This window comes from Cygnus olor, chromosome 8 (assembly GCF_009769625.2).
Source record: "Cygnus olor isolate bCygOlo1 chromosome 8, bCygOlo1.pri.v2, whole genome shotgun sequence".
Lineage (NCBI taxonomy): Eukaryota > Metazoa > Chordata > Aves > Anseriformes > Anatidae > Cygnus > Cygnus olor.
In genome coordinates this window covers 27,215,192-27,232,775 of record NC_049176.1, presented here as the reverse complement: position 1 = coordinate 27,232,775, position 17,584 = coordinate 27,215,192, and the positions used below count along the sequence as shown (strand labels likewise).

Genomic DNA, 17,584 nt, shown 5'->3' with positions numbered 1-17,584 from the left:
ATGACCCCATTTTGTAGATGACTAATGAATTTCAGAAAAGACAAGTGCTTAAAGTGTTGCTTTAAATTTGGAAATGTAGTACTCGGATTGGAGGCTGTGCATTGCCTATGCCCTTGAAATAACCTTATTCATCTGCACCTGGAAGTTGTTCTCCATCCACAAAACCCAGTGGGGCTATTTAAAGCCAATTCACAGGTGTCTGAAATTTTACATATAGAGGTGTGAGGCTATTTAAAACATATGTGCAGGTGTTTACATTGCAAAGTGCAGGAGCAAGTCTGTGCACATCCAATTTAGGTTTCATGTTGAAAGACGGGGCTACCTTAAAGGAAGTCCAGGAACAGGTGGCAAGGTTGGCATGTTCCCAAATACATCAGAAAGGAGATAAATCATACTATAAAGAGCTTATTTTCATGCTGTATAAAGTAAATGCTGGTTGCATGTGTGACGTTATTTTGTTCCAAACACGGAGGAGAGTATTTGAAGGCATAAAGGTACATGAGCAAAATACCTGAAGATGGTTATGTGCCTGGCATTCTTTCCAGAGTCATGGGCACTGATCTCCTGCAGGAAGGCCTGATTCTCCAGAGCTCAGTGGCTTTATGCCCGTGATGGATGAGTTCAGGGTGCTCTGAAAGTAGAATGGAACCACGAGTGGCACCAAGCAAGATTTTCCTTCCATTTGGTCATTTTCACATGAAGTAACATGATGTGCAGCAGGGAACAGAGCTCCGTGAGTCTGACAGCAAGTGAAAGCAAGGTTAGCTTGAGTTTCATGAGAACCCAATAGCACTGACCGAGCTAAGAGGGACCTCTCTGAGGCTCTGGTAGGATTACACGTGGCTGCTCACATTGTCTGCAGCAGATGCACACGAGCAGTACGGCAGCACCAGAGCGAGGTATTACAGAAGTACCTAGGCACCGTGAGGAAAAATGGGGGTCTTGGTGTCGCACAGTCCCTGATCAGTAGGGATTTCAGCGTAAATAGGCAGGAGGCAGGAAGGACAAAACCACATGCAGGAGATTTGCTTAGGGTCCCCTGGGAAAATACCAGCTCTCCCACACCCAGCACTGTGTCTCATCGATTGCACAGCACTGCTCTCCAGTCTGGCACTTCCTCGACACCCGGCTGTCCTGGTTCACACTGCCAGCCGACCACAAGTGACCCCTTTGGGAGATCTCACAGGGGTTTCAGAGAGGCAGTAGGCACAGGAGCAGCAGGGGTGCTTGGCGTGCCACCAGTTGCAAGGATGGCTCCTTGAGCCAGATGTGAGTTGTTCAAAGCGTACTGGGGAGGTGAAGGCTTCTGGCTAAGAGGTTTTCAGAAATATTTTCTAGTAGCTGTGTTGGCTGGTTCTGAGTAGCCGGTCAGTTCTGGAAGGCTGTGGGGAGCAGAGCACTGAAATGGGACGTTGAAAAAGGTGTCTAGGGGAAAAGTTCTCACCTGAAGTTGGGGGTCTGGGCAAGTGCTGCGCCTGGCATCCCCTGGGAGCAGAAGCACAGGACCACAGTGGATGGGCCGGGTACCCAGCTATGGCAAGCCCATGGCTGAAGGCAGCTGCCTTTCCCCTCAGTGACACAGAGGACCCAGGGGTGGAGGAGAGTGGTTATAGGGAGTTACAGCCCCACAGACCCCCCTTATCCTGGTTAATCTCTCTGGGCAGTGAGAAAAAGAGCAGTACAAATCCTTGATCACCTTAGGCGCCTGGAGATTGTGCATGGAAGAGGCAGGAAGGACAGAAGCTTTTTGGGGGCTTGGAAATCAGGGACTCTGCAATAGTCTCCTGCACAGCCTCTGGCCCTGGAACAAATAGGGCAGGTCCCACCAGGAGCAGCCTTCTCTTCTCCCCCTCACCTCAATAGGAGCGGGGAGAGAAACTCTGATGGCCACATCAGCCCTCGTGTGAGCGGAGCAGCTTCAGCAGCAGCAGCCAGGAGGAGCTCAGCTTATGGTATGAGGAGCCTCGCAAGGGCTTCAAGTCGTCCAGCACCTTCAACACATCAACCCTGGATGCTCTCCAGAGGCAAAAAGTGCAGAGTCAGAGTGCAAATGTAAAACCAAAATACATTCAGGCCCTGGGAGATTTGGCTTGGGTGCAGTCCGAGTTTTGCCTATAGTTTTGGGTCATTTCCTCTTGTTTTCCTGCACTGGCCCACACTTGGCCTTGGCCTCCTCAGTCTGAACCTCCAGAGCAGGACTCGGCAGCACTTCGAGATACAATGTTCTGTCTGGTGCTGTTTGCACAGATAGTATCTGCAAGTGTCAGGGCTCCAAGTACAATGAGAGGAGGCATAAACAACTTTAAAAACAAAATAAACTCTTGCTATCAGAGTCACAAGGCGAGCTGTCCAACACAACATTGGTCTCTGATTTTATATTTAATTTTAGAAGCTGAAACTAAATGTTTTAATTTTATATTATTCTCAACATAATGCTAATTTGCTCCAGATGTCCACTCGGAGCTGAACATTGCCATTTTGCATAGAAAGCATGTGCGTCAGTGATTTATTCCAAATAGCTTCTATTTTACTGCATTTCGTTTTATTCTCAATGAAGTACTTAACAACATGTTTCTCTTTAAGAATCTTACTTAATCATATGGATATAATTTTTTCAATTTACGTTTTCAGTTCTTTAGTGTGGTGGCCACAGGGTGTTTCTTAACCTAGGAAGATTAAATGCACATGTTGAAAGCTGTTCATATTTGATTTTGAGGCACTTTCATTTCAAAGTCCTCCACGTAAGGTACAGAAGTGATTGTGGTTTCCTGCTAGGTTGCAGGATGGAGGTATAACTCTCAGGAAAACCTTGCAGATACCTTCTAAATGCTGGATAATCATGCATGACAATAACATAATTTCATTTCTTTCAAAACTGTGGTCTGCTGAGAGTGTTTAAGACTTTTTTATTGGGGTTCAGAAAAAAAAAGATTTGATTTTCTTGTCATTTCTGGGCTACAGTTCAACATTTCAATTTAAAACGTATTTCCGTTGAGTTCCATTTCCAGTTTTCCCTCAAAATATTAGAAAAAAAGACATTTTTTATTCGGTTCTTTCTTTATTTATTTAGCAGCATATTAAAAATTATTCGAGGCAGCTCAATGCGAAACCTTTGTTATCTGAGCCTAGCTCGTGCAGCCATTTCTGTGCACGGGCTGCTTTTGGTCAAGTATGTCAGGAATGTCCCTTGGCAGTGTCCTCAGGAGCTACGTCATGTGTGCTAGAGCAGCTCCTACAGAGGAGTCGGCATGGCTGTGTGGCTCCTCTGAACCTAGGAAGCGAAGTTCAGGAAGGATTCTTACTCTTGTTTCATTTTAAAGCTGTTGCAAGCGAAGTCTGCAGCCAGTTGGGATGCTCCTGCAGTGGTGGTACAGTCTAAGCATCACGCACCGGTTTCCTCAGGTATCAAAGCTTGCTCTTTTTCCCCTTGGAAAATCTTTTCAGCCATATGATCCATTTTCCTCTTAAGCTTCTAGATGGCAACCTACAACCACGGAATCTGTAGTTTGTGAGGTCATATCATTAGCAGGGCTGGTTATTCCCACCTGAAATGGTGTTCATCTGTATTCATTTACCTTTTCTTGCGGCATATTTTTTTATCTTGGCCTTTCATTTTTCAGAACTAACCTTGCTGTTATTCTACAATTGTGTAGTTTATTACACTGAATTGTTGACACAGCTGGTAGGGAGCTAAGTGCTGTGGTTTCACACAGTAAAATTTCAGACAATGTGTGTAGCACTTTTTCATACATATCATTTGAAAGCCATATGATTCACCAATATGTGTTATTGTTATCCACCCATGTGGGATACAATCTATTTTAAATTAGTGAAGTGACTTGCTAAACTCCCTGTAAACAATAAGACTGTGGGAAAACATTAAGTGCTATTCAGAAAAGAACATTGCTATACTGCCTTTTATCTGAAGGATCCCACAGTGCTATAGAGAATGAAGGGACCTGGCACTGCTGCCACGCCGTCTGCTCTTAGCAGAGCTCAGCTTCACAATAGACTTCAGAAGGCCACTTCACCACCTAAAGCTGCAGCGGGGCTTGGTGAAGATCATCACTAACCACACTAGGACACGTTCAGCTTGCTAGGATGTAGTAGGTCACCGTGCACAAGAAATAGCAATGGGCTTTGGGGTGTGCGTTAGCAAAATCTTGATTTAACAACTCTCCTGGGGGTTTAGGCACAGAATCCAGTATAATGGCTTCACAGTGCGTATCAGGCACCTTAACTGATTAAGTTCATGCATTTAGCCCATGGAAATGTGAGTGAGCTCAGCCCCTAATGAAGGCATCCCATTTTCTTGGATTTACCAGAAGGAAATTAGCATGGGCCTTTGCTGCAGCTCAGGTGAAGCACGGCAGTCATTTACTATGTGCAAAAACTCAGCTGTGTTTCAGAACTCTGAAACATGGCTCTGCCAACAGCACAGTGCCTGACCAACCTAGGCACTGATTTGACTTTGGCAAAGCTGGAAGGAGACTTGCCCTAAAACACTGGGGGTCTTGAAGCCATTTGCCTAGGAATACATCTCACAGATTTTTCTTCATGTAACGAACATGGCCAAGCAAGATGAAACAAAAACACTACAAGACGAAAATTAACGTCTCAGGGTAAAATGCGAAGTTCTTTTTGCAGAGAAGAGAGTCTGTTTTCGCAGCAAGAGATTTATTCTTCTCCATGTTGTTCCCCCTCAGCTTTCCCACTGTTAAGGCACCCTGTGGGGTTCTGGCATGGCAAGGCTGGAGGGGGTCAGCAGGTGAAGGAGGGAGCTTTGTCTCTGAGGTTCTGTTTCGCACTCGGGGCGAGGGAAAGCAGAATAAAGTAACGAGCCTGCCACGATAGCAAGCCCCCAGCACGTTGCACAGCCTGTTCCTCATTCCCAGTTCTTTACCGGGGCTCTTTTACAGAGCTCCGCTCACCGCGTGGGGCAGTGCTGGGCTTGACCATGGGCATCTCAGCAAATCCCTTGCTGTAATCCCTTGGATTACGGGCAGAACCCCAGTCTTCATTTGAGGACAGTCAGATTGGCCCAGCATGGCACAGAAAGGAGCATGAGCCTGTCTGATGGTAGAAAATCCCACCAGGTCGTCTACTGCCTTGGCGAGAAGAACCTTGGGGAAATTGGGGCATTCTTCCTGTCATTTTGGGCAAAGATTGATCCAGGATTGGAAATCTCATGCAGCTTGTTGTTAATGTGCAGGGAAACTTGAATCTTCTTAACTGATTTTTAGAAACAACAGTTTTGGAGAAAATCTGCGTTACATCCATGTGGAAATAAATACTGATAGAGTGTGAGAAGGAAACTGCCTTTTAGGAAAAATAAAAAATAAAACAAACCACCCTATCTAAAAGAAGAGAAGAAAGCAGCAATAAGGTTATCCATTTTGTGAAACACATTTTGTGAAAACATTCACAATCTCTGTTGAACCGCATACAAAAAGTTACGTTTGCAAAAAAAAATCACATAGGTGATTAAGGTTGAACAAAATAGAGTTATCTTGCTGATAATTTTTATCTTTTCTAACAGAACTTGGTTGTGCTTGACTAGTTTAGCTAGCTGTAGCCAGCGACTTCCAATTGTATATGAGTTTTCACCCCTAGGATCCTCCTGTCTTTGATCAGCCAAGGACAGCAGTCACTCTGAGCTGCGATGACATGTGACAGGGAAGCTGTGACTGTGAAACACATTTATTTATTGGTCTTGACAAAGATATGAAATGGATTTCCCAGGATTAAAAAAAAATATAGTAGTCTAGGAGGATCTGTCCCAGCCAAAACCAGGACAGTGGGAAATGAGGGTGGACAGCGGTGCCAGATGACACCGTATTTGTTACAGACAGGGTTTGGCACATGCCGGTCCCAGATCCTGCTGTGGTTGGGGACAAACAGAGCACAGATCTGATCCAAGATGTTAATTCTTGTGGTGCATTGGAAACTCTCCCTGTTTAGAGAGACACTGTTAGCATGCTACAAAGGCAGACTGGATTATGTGCAGATCTTTCTCTTCTTGCATTGATTCATTAAAAAAGAGAAAAATATGAAAAAAGAGGGAAGTTTTTCATTTCACTTTTCCATATAAGTGTTTCCTAGTGAATACATTCGAAGTTATGTTGATTCTAGTGCCTGATGCCAGTATAACAGTTTAGGATTGTTTGCTTAATTCCTGAGTGTGTGCATTGTTTTTAGCAAACATTTTTCATTTACATGTTTGCCCTGCCTCTCTTCAAATCTCCCTTCGGATGGAGAATGCAGCCCAAGACGGGCAGTTGTTCTGCCGTTCTCTTTGCAGATCTCTCTCAAAGAATCAGGAGTGAAAAGTGCCCCTGCACCGGGCACAAAAGGGTTGATGAATTCCCCAGCACGCAGGACTGCCCTACGCTGAAAGAGAGTGCTCAACACGTTAAACGAACAGCTTACTGAAGCAGGGTGTGTAATTTTTAATAACTGGGATAAAAACCCTCAGTGACATCTTTAAAATATAAATGCCTTTTCTTGTTTCTTTTATTTCTTCCCCCCCTTATTTTGCCTTTTCATCTCTTTTCCTTTCAATTCCATTAAGCTTCATTGTATAATAATGTATCACAGTGGACTTTTTTCAATTATGTTTTTGATTTTTTCCTGCTTGTTACTATAAAACTCCAGATGTTTTGAGACTTCATGGTTCTCTGGATATTTTTTCCTTTATTTTAATCTTCTTTTGTAACATGCCACACATGTGGTATTTTAGCCTTTTAAGATGCTACGCTATGCTAATCAGCCATAAGTTTTGGGGTGTTTTTTTTTCTTTCTGTAATGACTTTTTTTTTTCCTTCTTGCTGTTGTCCTCTCTTTTTTTTTCTTTTTCTTTTTCTTTTTCTTTTTCTTTTTTTTTCCTTTTTTTTTAATTGCAACTGGTTAGCTCACATAAACAATAACGGATTCTCCCCTCGTTCTGGGGCTGCATTCATTATTTTAAGCAGATTATCTCTTCACTCCAAGCTTGCAAGCTCTTATACCTGCAAGTAATTTATGAGCTCCTATTCTACCTTGCATGTCAGTGACATGTATTCTGCACAGAGCTGTTTGCAGCGTAACTGTCCTCCCAGACCACAAGCACAGTGCCTTACTTTCAGATGTGGGCCAGAAAGCAAAGATAGAGGCAAGAGTGTAGGACAAAATTTCAGTAATTTCAACTGAAATAGGTAAAAATAGGTAATACATTAGATGCAAACTGGAATTGAAATGTTTTCTTGTAAAGTTTGGCAAGTCATTGTCTTGCCAATACAGAAGAACAGAGTTTTGAAGTATGTGTAGGAAACTACATTTTTTGCTTAAAAGTCTCAAAGAACTGGAGAGAAACATTTTTATTTTATTTGTGGTTCTTTGCTGGCACAGCTGGAGAGGGTTTTTAATTGATTTTGTTCAATCTTAATTTTGTCCCCATAACAAGCAGATCTGGCTTCAGATACTAGAGCAGCAAATCTTGGATTGTGTGTTGTTCTTTAATTTCAAATAACTTGCAAGCTATTCAAAAAATCCCAAATACATAATAGTTTCCCAATCACATATGAGGAAATAAAGGGACTGACATGTAGATTTTGGAAGGGGTGTCTTCTTTGCTTTTTACATGACCATCTGAATTTTGCGTTCTGTTTTTTAAACTGTTGTTCCATAATATGTTATTTTTGCCTGCAAGCCATAATACTGCATTCAGTCCAACTGTAATGAGGTTTCAGAAAATTGTTTGGTTTCCAAATGACATATTTACCAAAACCTTATGGCAAAATTTGTGGCTGTCATGCTGCTGATAGTAAGATATCCCCAACTTCCCTGGTTCATTCTCATATGTTGCAGCAAATAAATGCAAGTACCCCCGTTTAGACAAATGGTTATCCCTCTACTTGATTACAGAAGGATTACTAAAAAGAATTTTAAGACTTGCAACAGGGTCTTGTGAAAATGATAGGATGCTTTGATAGTTTCCCAGATATTTTGAATTTTGCTGGAAAACATATGAAAAGCTCTCCTTGCTCACTGAAATACTAACTGAAGTGTCTGACCTACTGGTACTGGAAGAAATAAATCTATAAATATTTCAGTGCTCAGAACAACATTCCCGCCTTTCCTGACAGATGATAATTTACAATTACACGAACAGGGCTTCCAAGAGCCAAAACTCGTAGTGCTACTTAGAGACAGGCTGAGCTTCAGTGCCTGTCCTGATGCGCTGATCCCCAGCACTCCCTGTGACAGCAGACCTCGGGAGAGGATGGGCAAAACTCATGTTTAACGCCAGATTTACTTGGGAACACAGATACAACTGACTTTACAGAACAAAACCCAGGAACCAAATCTCATCTGTCTCCGTAGGTGCCTGGGCCAGGCACCCAGAGAGCAGGACACGTCCCACGGAGCTGCCTGAGCCTGCCGGCCCCGTGTCGGAGATCTGCCTGTCCCCGGGGGCTCGGGCAGCTCGGACAAGGAGGCTGTTCAGCTTTCAGGTGGCTACAGCGAGAGCGAAGGAATCCCATCTCAGGGGATGTTTGCAGGCAGGTGGTAGGATTTTGCAGTCGGAGAAGTCTGTTTGTGTGTGGAAATCACCTCGCATGCAGAATCAGAGCTGTTTGCTGTTAAAGGCCTCATGACTTAAATGAGTCTGTTGTTATGCCCTCGGTGGGCCACGTCTGCATTCCTCACGCACCCATAACTCCTGGTACTGCCAGAGGGGGGGTCAGGAATGCAGACTTAGGGCCTTATGAAATGCATAGGATTGAAAGAAAAGAGACAGCCCAAATTCTTCTTTAATTCAGTGACGTATGCCGATCAAAAACCTCTTCCAGGACTTTCAGCTTATTAGTATTTCTCGGTTTCACGTTAATTAGGAAATATGCAACCTGTCTAACAGCAGGAAGAAAAATGAACTGCTGGTGTACAGTGTGTTGATGTCAAATGATTGGCCGTAATTACCTAAAAACCCAACAATGTGAACAATGCACTGCATTTATTCTGTGGCTTACTTTTCTAGATTTTTCTTCTTCCCGTTCTGAAACCTTTTACCTTTTCATGTCCTACACACCAGCAGTCATACAATAATCTGGATAAAGTCCAAGCTCCTTTTGTTATAATACAAATAATAAAATGAGTACAGGTAATACTTTCCAAATGAAATATCATGCAGGAGTGTCACTTTGCAAACATAAATTGTTCAGACTTCAAAAAAAGACGTAGAAATTGGCAGGTCCTTTGTCTGTTACAGATATCTTCCATTATTATATTGCTGCAAAGGGAAAAAAGCAGCTTCTACCCATTTAAATCTGTACACTGGCTCTATGAACTGGGATTCTTTAGGAAGTTGAGAGCTTAGTCCTATAGGTACTTTTTATGCACCAAAATCGTTCTGTTGAGTTTAATAAAAGCCCTTGCATGAGTCATGTTACTCCTGAGCAAGTATTTGCAGGATCAGGGCTTTACATTGTAGCTACGATAGAGAATTAAAAATTAATCCAATCAGGAGTTCTCTAGAAAAAAACAAAATCTCCACCTCAGATGTTTTGATTCTTGTGTTGGGTGGATCAGCTCACATGCTTAAGTTACTGACATTCATAACAGTTTGGAGCCTTGTATGCCTCCTGCCATGTCACCAACATTAGAGTCAGTGTGTTTTAAAACATTGATGCTATTTAAAGGGTGGCATGACTATTTCCTCTCCTCCAGAAGGGATACACAACCTCACAGGATCCTTTTTCTCATGACATGTTTTTCAATAAAATTTTCCCAATTTGGTAATCAGCTGGGAAGAAAGAACATTTCACAATGTTCATAAGGCTTGTAGATATTTTGACCAGACATAAGATTTCCTATTGATAGTATTAAATGCTTTGGAATGAAATGTTTTGGGTTTTCCATCTGTAGGCTGTCTGAGATGTCAGCAGCCAATATGACCTGCTCTTTCCCTTTTCGGTCTATAAATAAAAGGCAGCTTGTTTAACAGATCTTGCAGCAGAGAGCAGAGGTGTATATTAATGAGCTTTCTCTAATGGCACACTGGACCTATTTAGCACCACAACTGTGAAGGCTTCTCTTTTTCAGTCATAACTCATTTCCTAAGAAAATGTCAGTTATTGCTTCACCTTATGGTCTGAGCTGTTTAGTTTATAGTTTATTTCTTCTGATCTGTACCACTGACAGATATTCTAGACATGACTGTGATTAAATATGCTTATGAAAATGGTAAACATTTGATAATGTAAGCCCTCGCGGGAATATGCTGTTATTTCTGCATGGCAACATTCTCAGGTGCATTCAAAGTATAATGTGGAAGCAAAGAAAAAACATTTTAAGCAATTACAGTTATTAGATTAAATTGTTTGGTTAGGAAAATTGTGATGTGTTTAGATCACTGTGAGATAATTCAGTGTTTTCATAAATATGCCTTTTAAATGCATGATATTCCAGCAGTAACGCTCCAGCGCGGCTGTAGTGTAAGATAAAGATAACGTGTATTTCCATCTGGTATTGAGCTAATTTAGTCCTGTAAATTTCTACAGCATATTTTTTCCTTGTAGAAGCCTTACTCTAAAAGCACATTAGTTATAAATCCAATAATTACATCATGCTATTTACTGTAATCATGTGGCATTGTTTTGTGTCTGCGCTCAGATGTGTGCAGCATAGCGGTGTGTGAAGCACATATTGACAGTCTCACAAAAAAAAAACACAAAAGTACTAACTGCAGTATAATTATTATTTTTAATTGATGAACTTGTTTAAGAGTTATGTTGACTTTTACAGACTTTAAGGATCATGCAGTGTTTGTTACAGTTATCCCAGGCATCAAACGTCAACAAAATGTTTAAGATTGTAGGATTAGGCAATGACAGATTGGGGCCAGATGTCTGGGAGATACTGTATGTAGCCTTCTCAGTTGATCAAATAGCTCTTACCATCCTAAAGCCCTTTGGAAACTGAACATTTGCTCTTTGTAGTTGAAGCTTAGACACTTCTGGGATTGTGGTTATTTGAGAAGGCTGAAGAACCTTACCCTGTTTCTCCAGGAGTAGTTCTATTTGCTCTATACATAAATATATGTGCATTTCATGTATCAGGGGTAGGTGGCAGGGTTACAAGTGACAGAGAACAGCAGCGAAGTCCAGGAATTACCTTAGGAAGTCATCCTGGCAGCTCCCTTAGCAGCCCAGTTGAGGTTACTCATCCTTGCACAACTGTACGGGGGAGACTCTTCCGCTTCGAGGAAGCCGGGTACCAGCAGTGCTGCCTTCACGTGTGGACTTGTAGGGAAAAACTGCAAAGGATACAGTTAGCAGATCCAGCAAGACATAACAGAGTCAAAACAGAGGTTTTCCTGGAATCCTTCAAAGCAAAGACCTTTCTGCAGCTCTGAAGGAATCCTCCCAGCCTCGTGCTTGTCAGCCCTGACCAGCTCCTTTCCTCTCTCCCTCTCAGGCCTTTCACCTTTGTTCTTCTTCCCCTCTCCTCATCACTTGCCAGCAAGCTTCTCACCCCCGCTCCTTTTTCCACTGATTTTCTTCCTATTTAGCCACTTACCTTTAGCAACCCTACCTTCTTGAACCTTTGAGCTGTAGTCACACCGCTCCTTGCTGGTGTGTTCTCCCACCTTATGGTTAGGCTGAATTAATCACGGCACTGTGACTGCCCCACTCTCTGTATGTTATCCAGCATAATGGAGCTGGATAATATGAAGAATAAAAATCAAAAAATAATAATATAATTAAGAAAAGCCATTGAAGTCAAGGCATATGTGGTGATGGAGCGTTTGGATTATGTGTTAGCACCAAAAAAGGCTGTTGACCACAGTAAAAGTACAATAAATTCATATTTGTTTGAGTGTTGCTGCTCGCATTGTAGCTCTGAGTGTTTATGGTAGGGCCTGTTCCTTTTCTTCCTTAAGTCCCAATCCAGCAAACTCTTAAACATATGTGCGTTCATGTGTTTCAAATTAAGCTTGTGTTTAGATGTTTTAGGACATTTGCCATTGGAATTTTTGCTACTGACATCAATGGGAATGGAGCTGGACCTCTAATTAGTTTGGATTATTCTGCATACTTTCCTACTTCACATTAGACTGTAGATACGAAGCTGAAGACTGATAATCCACTAGAAAAACATGCTGAGGGTCAAAATCCCGCGTTGGTGACTGGATAGCTCAGAAATGACTTCTGTGACCTACCAGGTCTTTCTGCCCCTGAGACGACACGGAGATGAGGGTCAGCCTGTGGAGTGTCACTGTAGTGACTCCAATGCTGGCAGGGTGTAAAGTCTGCCAGGGACCCATTAACAAGGAACGTTGCCACCTGATGTCCTCCTGGGCTAGGTGTTTCGATGCCCATCTGTCAGAACCAGGCAGCCCTTTAGAGAGGGCAGTGGAGCTTGTAAAAGGCTCGGGCTTGTCAGGGGAGACTGCTCAGGTCGGGGGGGAATGGCTCGCGCAGGTGGGAGAGCATGAAAACAACGGGAGAAGTGTGTGCTTGCTGCTCACCTGGGGTTCAGGTGAGTGAGGCTGCAGAGCTGAGCTGCAAAACAGCTTTGTTAGACACCGGGTCTGACCTCAGGCTACCTTGGGGCTGTGGATCAGGGAGTAAAGCCGGGAGGAGTTGAACTGAAAATGGAAGGGGTGTTGGTTTGTAGGGGTGATACAGCAGTGCAGACATGGCACTGATCAGAGGACACTGAAGAAAGGGAGCGAAAGGAAAGGAAAGGAAAGGAAAGGAAAGGAAAGGAAAGGAAAGGAAAGGAAAGGAAAGGAAAGGAAAGGAAAGGAAAGGAGAGGAGAGGAGAGGAGAGGAGAGGAGAGGAGAGGAGAGGAAAGGAGAGGAAAGGAGAGGAAAGGAGAGGAAAGGAAAGGAAACAAAGAGCAAACCATGTTCAGCACCTCACAACTCCATTTACCAGAGGCTGTCCTTGTGGGACATCTTTGGAGAACTATGGATTTGCCAAACTCCGCTTATTTTTCATGGACTTCAAGGATATTTGCGCATTTCAGGTTGCATTGTTCTGAATCCTTTGCCCGATTTTTAGTGATGATTAAAAAGAAAGATTGTTTCTTTGGACTCTTCCAAAACTCCTCCTTTTCTGCGCCAGCTGAAGCGTTGTGAGGGGAGTCGTGACCTAACTGCTGAAGCCGTAGGTTGGATGACTCCAGGTGATGAGCTTTCAGGATTGTTTTGATGGGGAAAGATGAAAATATATGCATATCAGGTACTTGTCTGTGCACATAGACCTAAATATGCCATCCAGATATTACATACCTGCCCAGGGCAGAGAAAATATTTAGGGCAGTAAAAACCATGGTTTTCATCTATGAGTGGCTGAGAAAGGCAGAAATTTGCAGTCTGTCTGGAAAAGCTCTGTGTGGGTGTCTGTGTGCATGAGTGCATCAGTGTGTTTAATTTGCAGGGTGCAGAGCTGATCTGCATCCAAAGACAGGACACAGCCTGTGAAATGAAGCGCTGGCTTGAGAATCCAGATCACTTTGTTCACAGTGTTGAGATGCTTAAAACACACTGGTCTCGGCAGGATTTGAGGGGCCTTTCTCCATCAGCAGTCAAAACTGACTCTGTCAGGCTCCAGGAGACCAGGTGCCTCCAGCTTACCAAATCTTCTAGGCACCATCTATGTCTGCCCTCCCTTCCCATCCCTCTGCCTGCAATGCTGGAGGCAACTGCTGGGTTAGAAGTTTATACACACCGATGGGCGTAAGAGGTGTGTGCATGACAAGCAGAATACGTCAGGGATTGGCAAGATTGTCATTTCTGTGATGCCATCCAAAGAACCACAGGTTGCGAATGTCAGTCTGCAGAACAAATCCTGACTCAGCAGAAGGAAGTGGCAAGATCACAAATTATAGCAGAGCCAAGTTCCTATCTGTATAGAGACACGAGGAAATCTGCAATGCCATGAGACTGCAACACAGAGTGGGCAAAATGGGCACACCACCACATGTGAGTATGTAGAGAAGTATTTGTGCACATGCATAAGCATCTGAGCCCATGTTCTGGGTTTACTGCTGCATGCATGTGCATGTGCATGTGTTTGTGCTCACCTGAGTTAATTCTCAAAGCCCATCCTAGACACAGTTCCTCCAGTGCAGTCTCCTGTTGTCTGTAACACTGAAACTCACCACTGAGCAATGCAAAATACTCTTTCTCTGGCCCAGTAGCTGGAAATTTTAATCATTTATTTATTTATTTATTCAGATTTAATTTGAAACAGCTACTTCTGTTATGAATGCTATGCAGCATATTATTACTGAGTTCCTTAACGAAATGGATGCTTAAGAAATCAGAATTGCTCAGGTTACTGGTTGTGTAAATGCTGAGAACAGATCTGAATGATACGGCTAGTAAAGAAGAGGGTGCAGAATGACAGCAGAGCTCCTTTGGATTGATCTTCAAATGGATCGGGTCTTCTTGTAATAGTCTGTACTCATCTGCTCCAGTGTATAGGATTTCAGACACCTGAAACCAGGTTCTTACCCGCCACAAATAGCTCCTCGTGCTCTCTGTCCGTAGCAGCTAATTGTTATGGCCCACAGTCGATCCTGTGCCAATTAACATTTAAGAGAGCTTATCAGAACACTTGTTCTTTCTTTGAATTTTCTGTACTGGCACCACGTCTTTAAACGTTCAGTTCTTCAGACAAAACGTGAGATATTTATAACCCATGTATTATTATTGAGCTACACACCATGTCTTCAGTGACAGATTAAATGAACAGCACAAAACGTTGTGTTTCATCCATAAATTTCAACAGATGTTTGAATGTTGGTTGATTTATTACATGTCCAACTTGGATCTTACACTGTTCTCATTGTGGCTGCACATGGTTTATTTAATAGCGCTTTACAACGATTTTTTATGACTTTTTTCAGTTTGAAGGGTGCAACAAGGCATTTTCTAGGCTTGAGAACCTTAAGATTCACCTCCGGAGTCACACTGGGGAGAAGCCGTACCTGTGTCAGCACCCAGGCTGCCAGAAAGCTTTCAGCAACTCCAGCGACCGGGCAAAGCATCAGCGAACACACCTGGATACCGTAAGCACGATTTCATACCGGGAGTTGCACTGAGTTTTCCAATAGTCCTTGTACACAATCTGTCCTGAAACTGAAGGGTGACTTTTCCTTTTCATTAGGAGCATCTCAGAAAACTCAGCTATAAGCAACTGTACTTTCGTTTTTAATTCAGTGTGCTTTGAGAAATAAAAAATGGCTTGATCTCAGAAAGGCAAATTCAGCTGTCTTATTCATGCTGAGGAATAATGTACACAGGAATAAGTTACTCAGCAAACTCTCCCATTGTTCTCATTCCAGTAAGAGGAGGCACCAGTACAATAAGGTATAGTATGAGTGAAAGCTGAGTCATCGCTGCTGTACTCAATGTATGTCATTGTCTCGCTTCCTATCCTGTGTTGCTTCATTAAAGTCTGTTCTGAATGAATGCAAAAGCAGCTCAGACATCTAATGGAAGGTAAATGCCTCTCAGTTTTGGACATAATTTTGGAAAGGTAAAGATACAGCTGTGGTATAAGCTAAGTACCACCACCAGAATGAACTGCAAGAAACAAATTCACCTTTATATACAGTTGGTAGTTCTGGCTCAGCTCTATGAGTCTTCTCACTTGTCATGCAGAGAAGATGGGGACCTGTCTGGTGTCTTACGCTCTGATAAAATAAAATCACCATATTATGGGGAAAGAAAGTAAGTAGGCAACTCTGTAGATGAGTTAAGTCCCCAGCATAAAGCTTTTAAAGAATAACAGCCCAAGTTGTTCCTTTGTCTTTTTCAAAGAAATGAATATACGGTTTAATGTTTGGCCAAGTGTTTATGGGGCAGAACTTTTGAGTTTAATTGATATTTACTTTTTAAGCAGTTACACATTTCAGACAGTGCAGCATTAAGGAATGTCTAATGTACATTATGCCTTGCAAAAACAAACAAGTAAGAGAAGCGAGTCAGTCACATTTTCCAAACCAAAGCACACTTACAATAACAATGTTTTATTTATTTGAAAGTCAACCTGAGATATTTGAATTTGTAATTAGTTCTAAAATGCATCTCTTTTGAAACTGGATATACTAAATTGGGTGCATGGTTTTGAAATGTAACTGCTTGAATCTAATGGATATATTTTTTATTAGCCAGACTCACAAAGGGAATGCCATTTATTAGTTTTGAAAGATAATTCAATGAGTTAACAAAATGAGCAAAAATATTTATATCTGTTGATCTGTGCATTATTGAAGATAAATCTCTTAACTTTCTATTTTCTCTTCTTCTTCCTGTATCTCTGTCTTAATTGTCTGAAATCTCATAAATCAGCAAAAAGGTACAGTAATCATTTTCTACTAACTTTCTTAAATGACTAAAAATATCATCCATGCTATTCTGTTTCAGGTTCTTCAAAACTGCTTCTGTAACCCTACACTATACTAAATGACTTCCACTTACTTGCATTAATTTTGAAGTCCTGTGATTGGACTTGGTGTATTGTATGAATGTGAAAAATAATGGGGCTACAGGATGGTGCTACTGTAAAGACTGCACACTGTGTTAGCTCAGTGGGCAAAATAATTGTCCATAACATCAAAGCAAATAGCCAAAGCAAACAGTCAGACTTCCATCTAGTGTCCATATCACTAAATCGAATGATTCTATCAGTAATTCAAATTATACCGATTATTTGAAAAATACTCTGCTCTTTGTTCTGCTGAGGGATTTGTTGAAGTTTTCCATAGTCTTTCCTCAGGTGTCAGTTCTCTGTGTGTTCCAGACACTCTCAATAAATCTGCTTTGCCCTGTAACTTTCTGAGTACGTGCTGTGTTAGCCTGTAAGGCCATAATTTGGTGAATGATTCTATTATTCCTTAAGAAATTTCCTGCTGGCTGGGCAGAGCAGCAGTACTTATCCTCTTGAGGTACTTACAAAGAAAAGGGGTTTATACAGACTACTTATTCCTTATTGAGTGCATTTGGAATTGGTTTTAAAGCTTCTTAATGTAGGTCATTCCATCATTTATCTACTCCAGGAGGAGAATCTGTAAATAATTTCAGAGACTTACTGTGTATGCTAGTTTGATCAGATCTCTCCTAAATCATCTGGAAGTAGATCTTTCTCCTAGGCAGAAGCAAAACAAAGGGAACGTATCTGTCCTTGTGGTGGAAAGGGCATGTCATCACTCCTCCATGAGTAAAACAACCAGTGTAAAGGACCTCACAGTCACTTCTCCCAAAACTTTTTTTTTTTCTTTTTGTGCATCCTCTATCTGAAATCAAGAGGAATAAAGAATGTGACACTGGGGTCATGACAAACCAGTTTTCTAGCTTTGGGAAAGCACCAAAAAGACTTACTGGTACAAGTGAGAAGGCCAAGATAATGTTGAAAGATGAGGCAAGAAAACAAAGCAAAATGGAATGTTCAGCTTTGAAACTCTGTGAGCTTTGACACACAGCACTCCTTTGCTACCACTTAAGTCAATGGTTACTTAACAACAAGTGCCAGAGTCCCTTTGTTCAGCTTGGTAATTGCACATTCACTTGGCTGCTGTACTGTGGCACAG

The 17,584-nt window shown here is 42.2% G+C and overlaps 1 protein-coding gene across 4 annotated transcripts in view; it reads left to right on the top strand.

Annotated features, from left to right (window-relative positions):
* GLIS1 (GLIS family zinc finger 1) overlaps window positions 1–17,584 on the top strand; it is a 191,747-nt gene that overhangs the window by 138,118 nt on the left and 36,045 nt on the right. For all 4 annotated transcript variants that reach the window (XM_040565433.1, XM_040565432.1, XM_040565434.1 and 1 more), the window contains one exon: window positions 14,900–15,061. In XM_040565433.1, coding sequence (XP_040421367.1) covers window positions 14,900–15,061 — 162 coding nt within the window. The remainder of the gene's footprint in view (window positions 1–14,899; window positions 15,062–17,584) is intronic.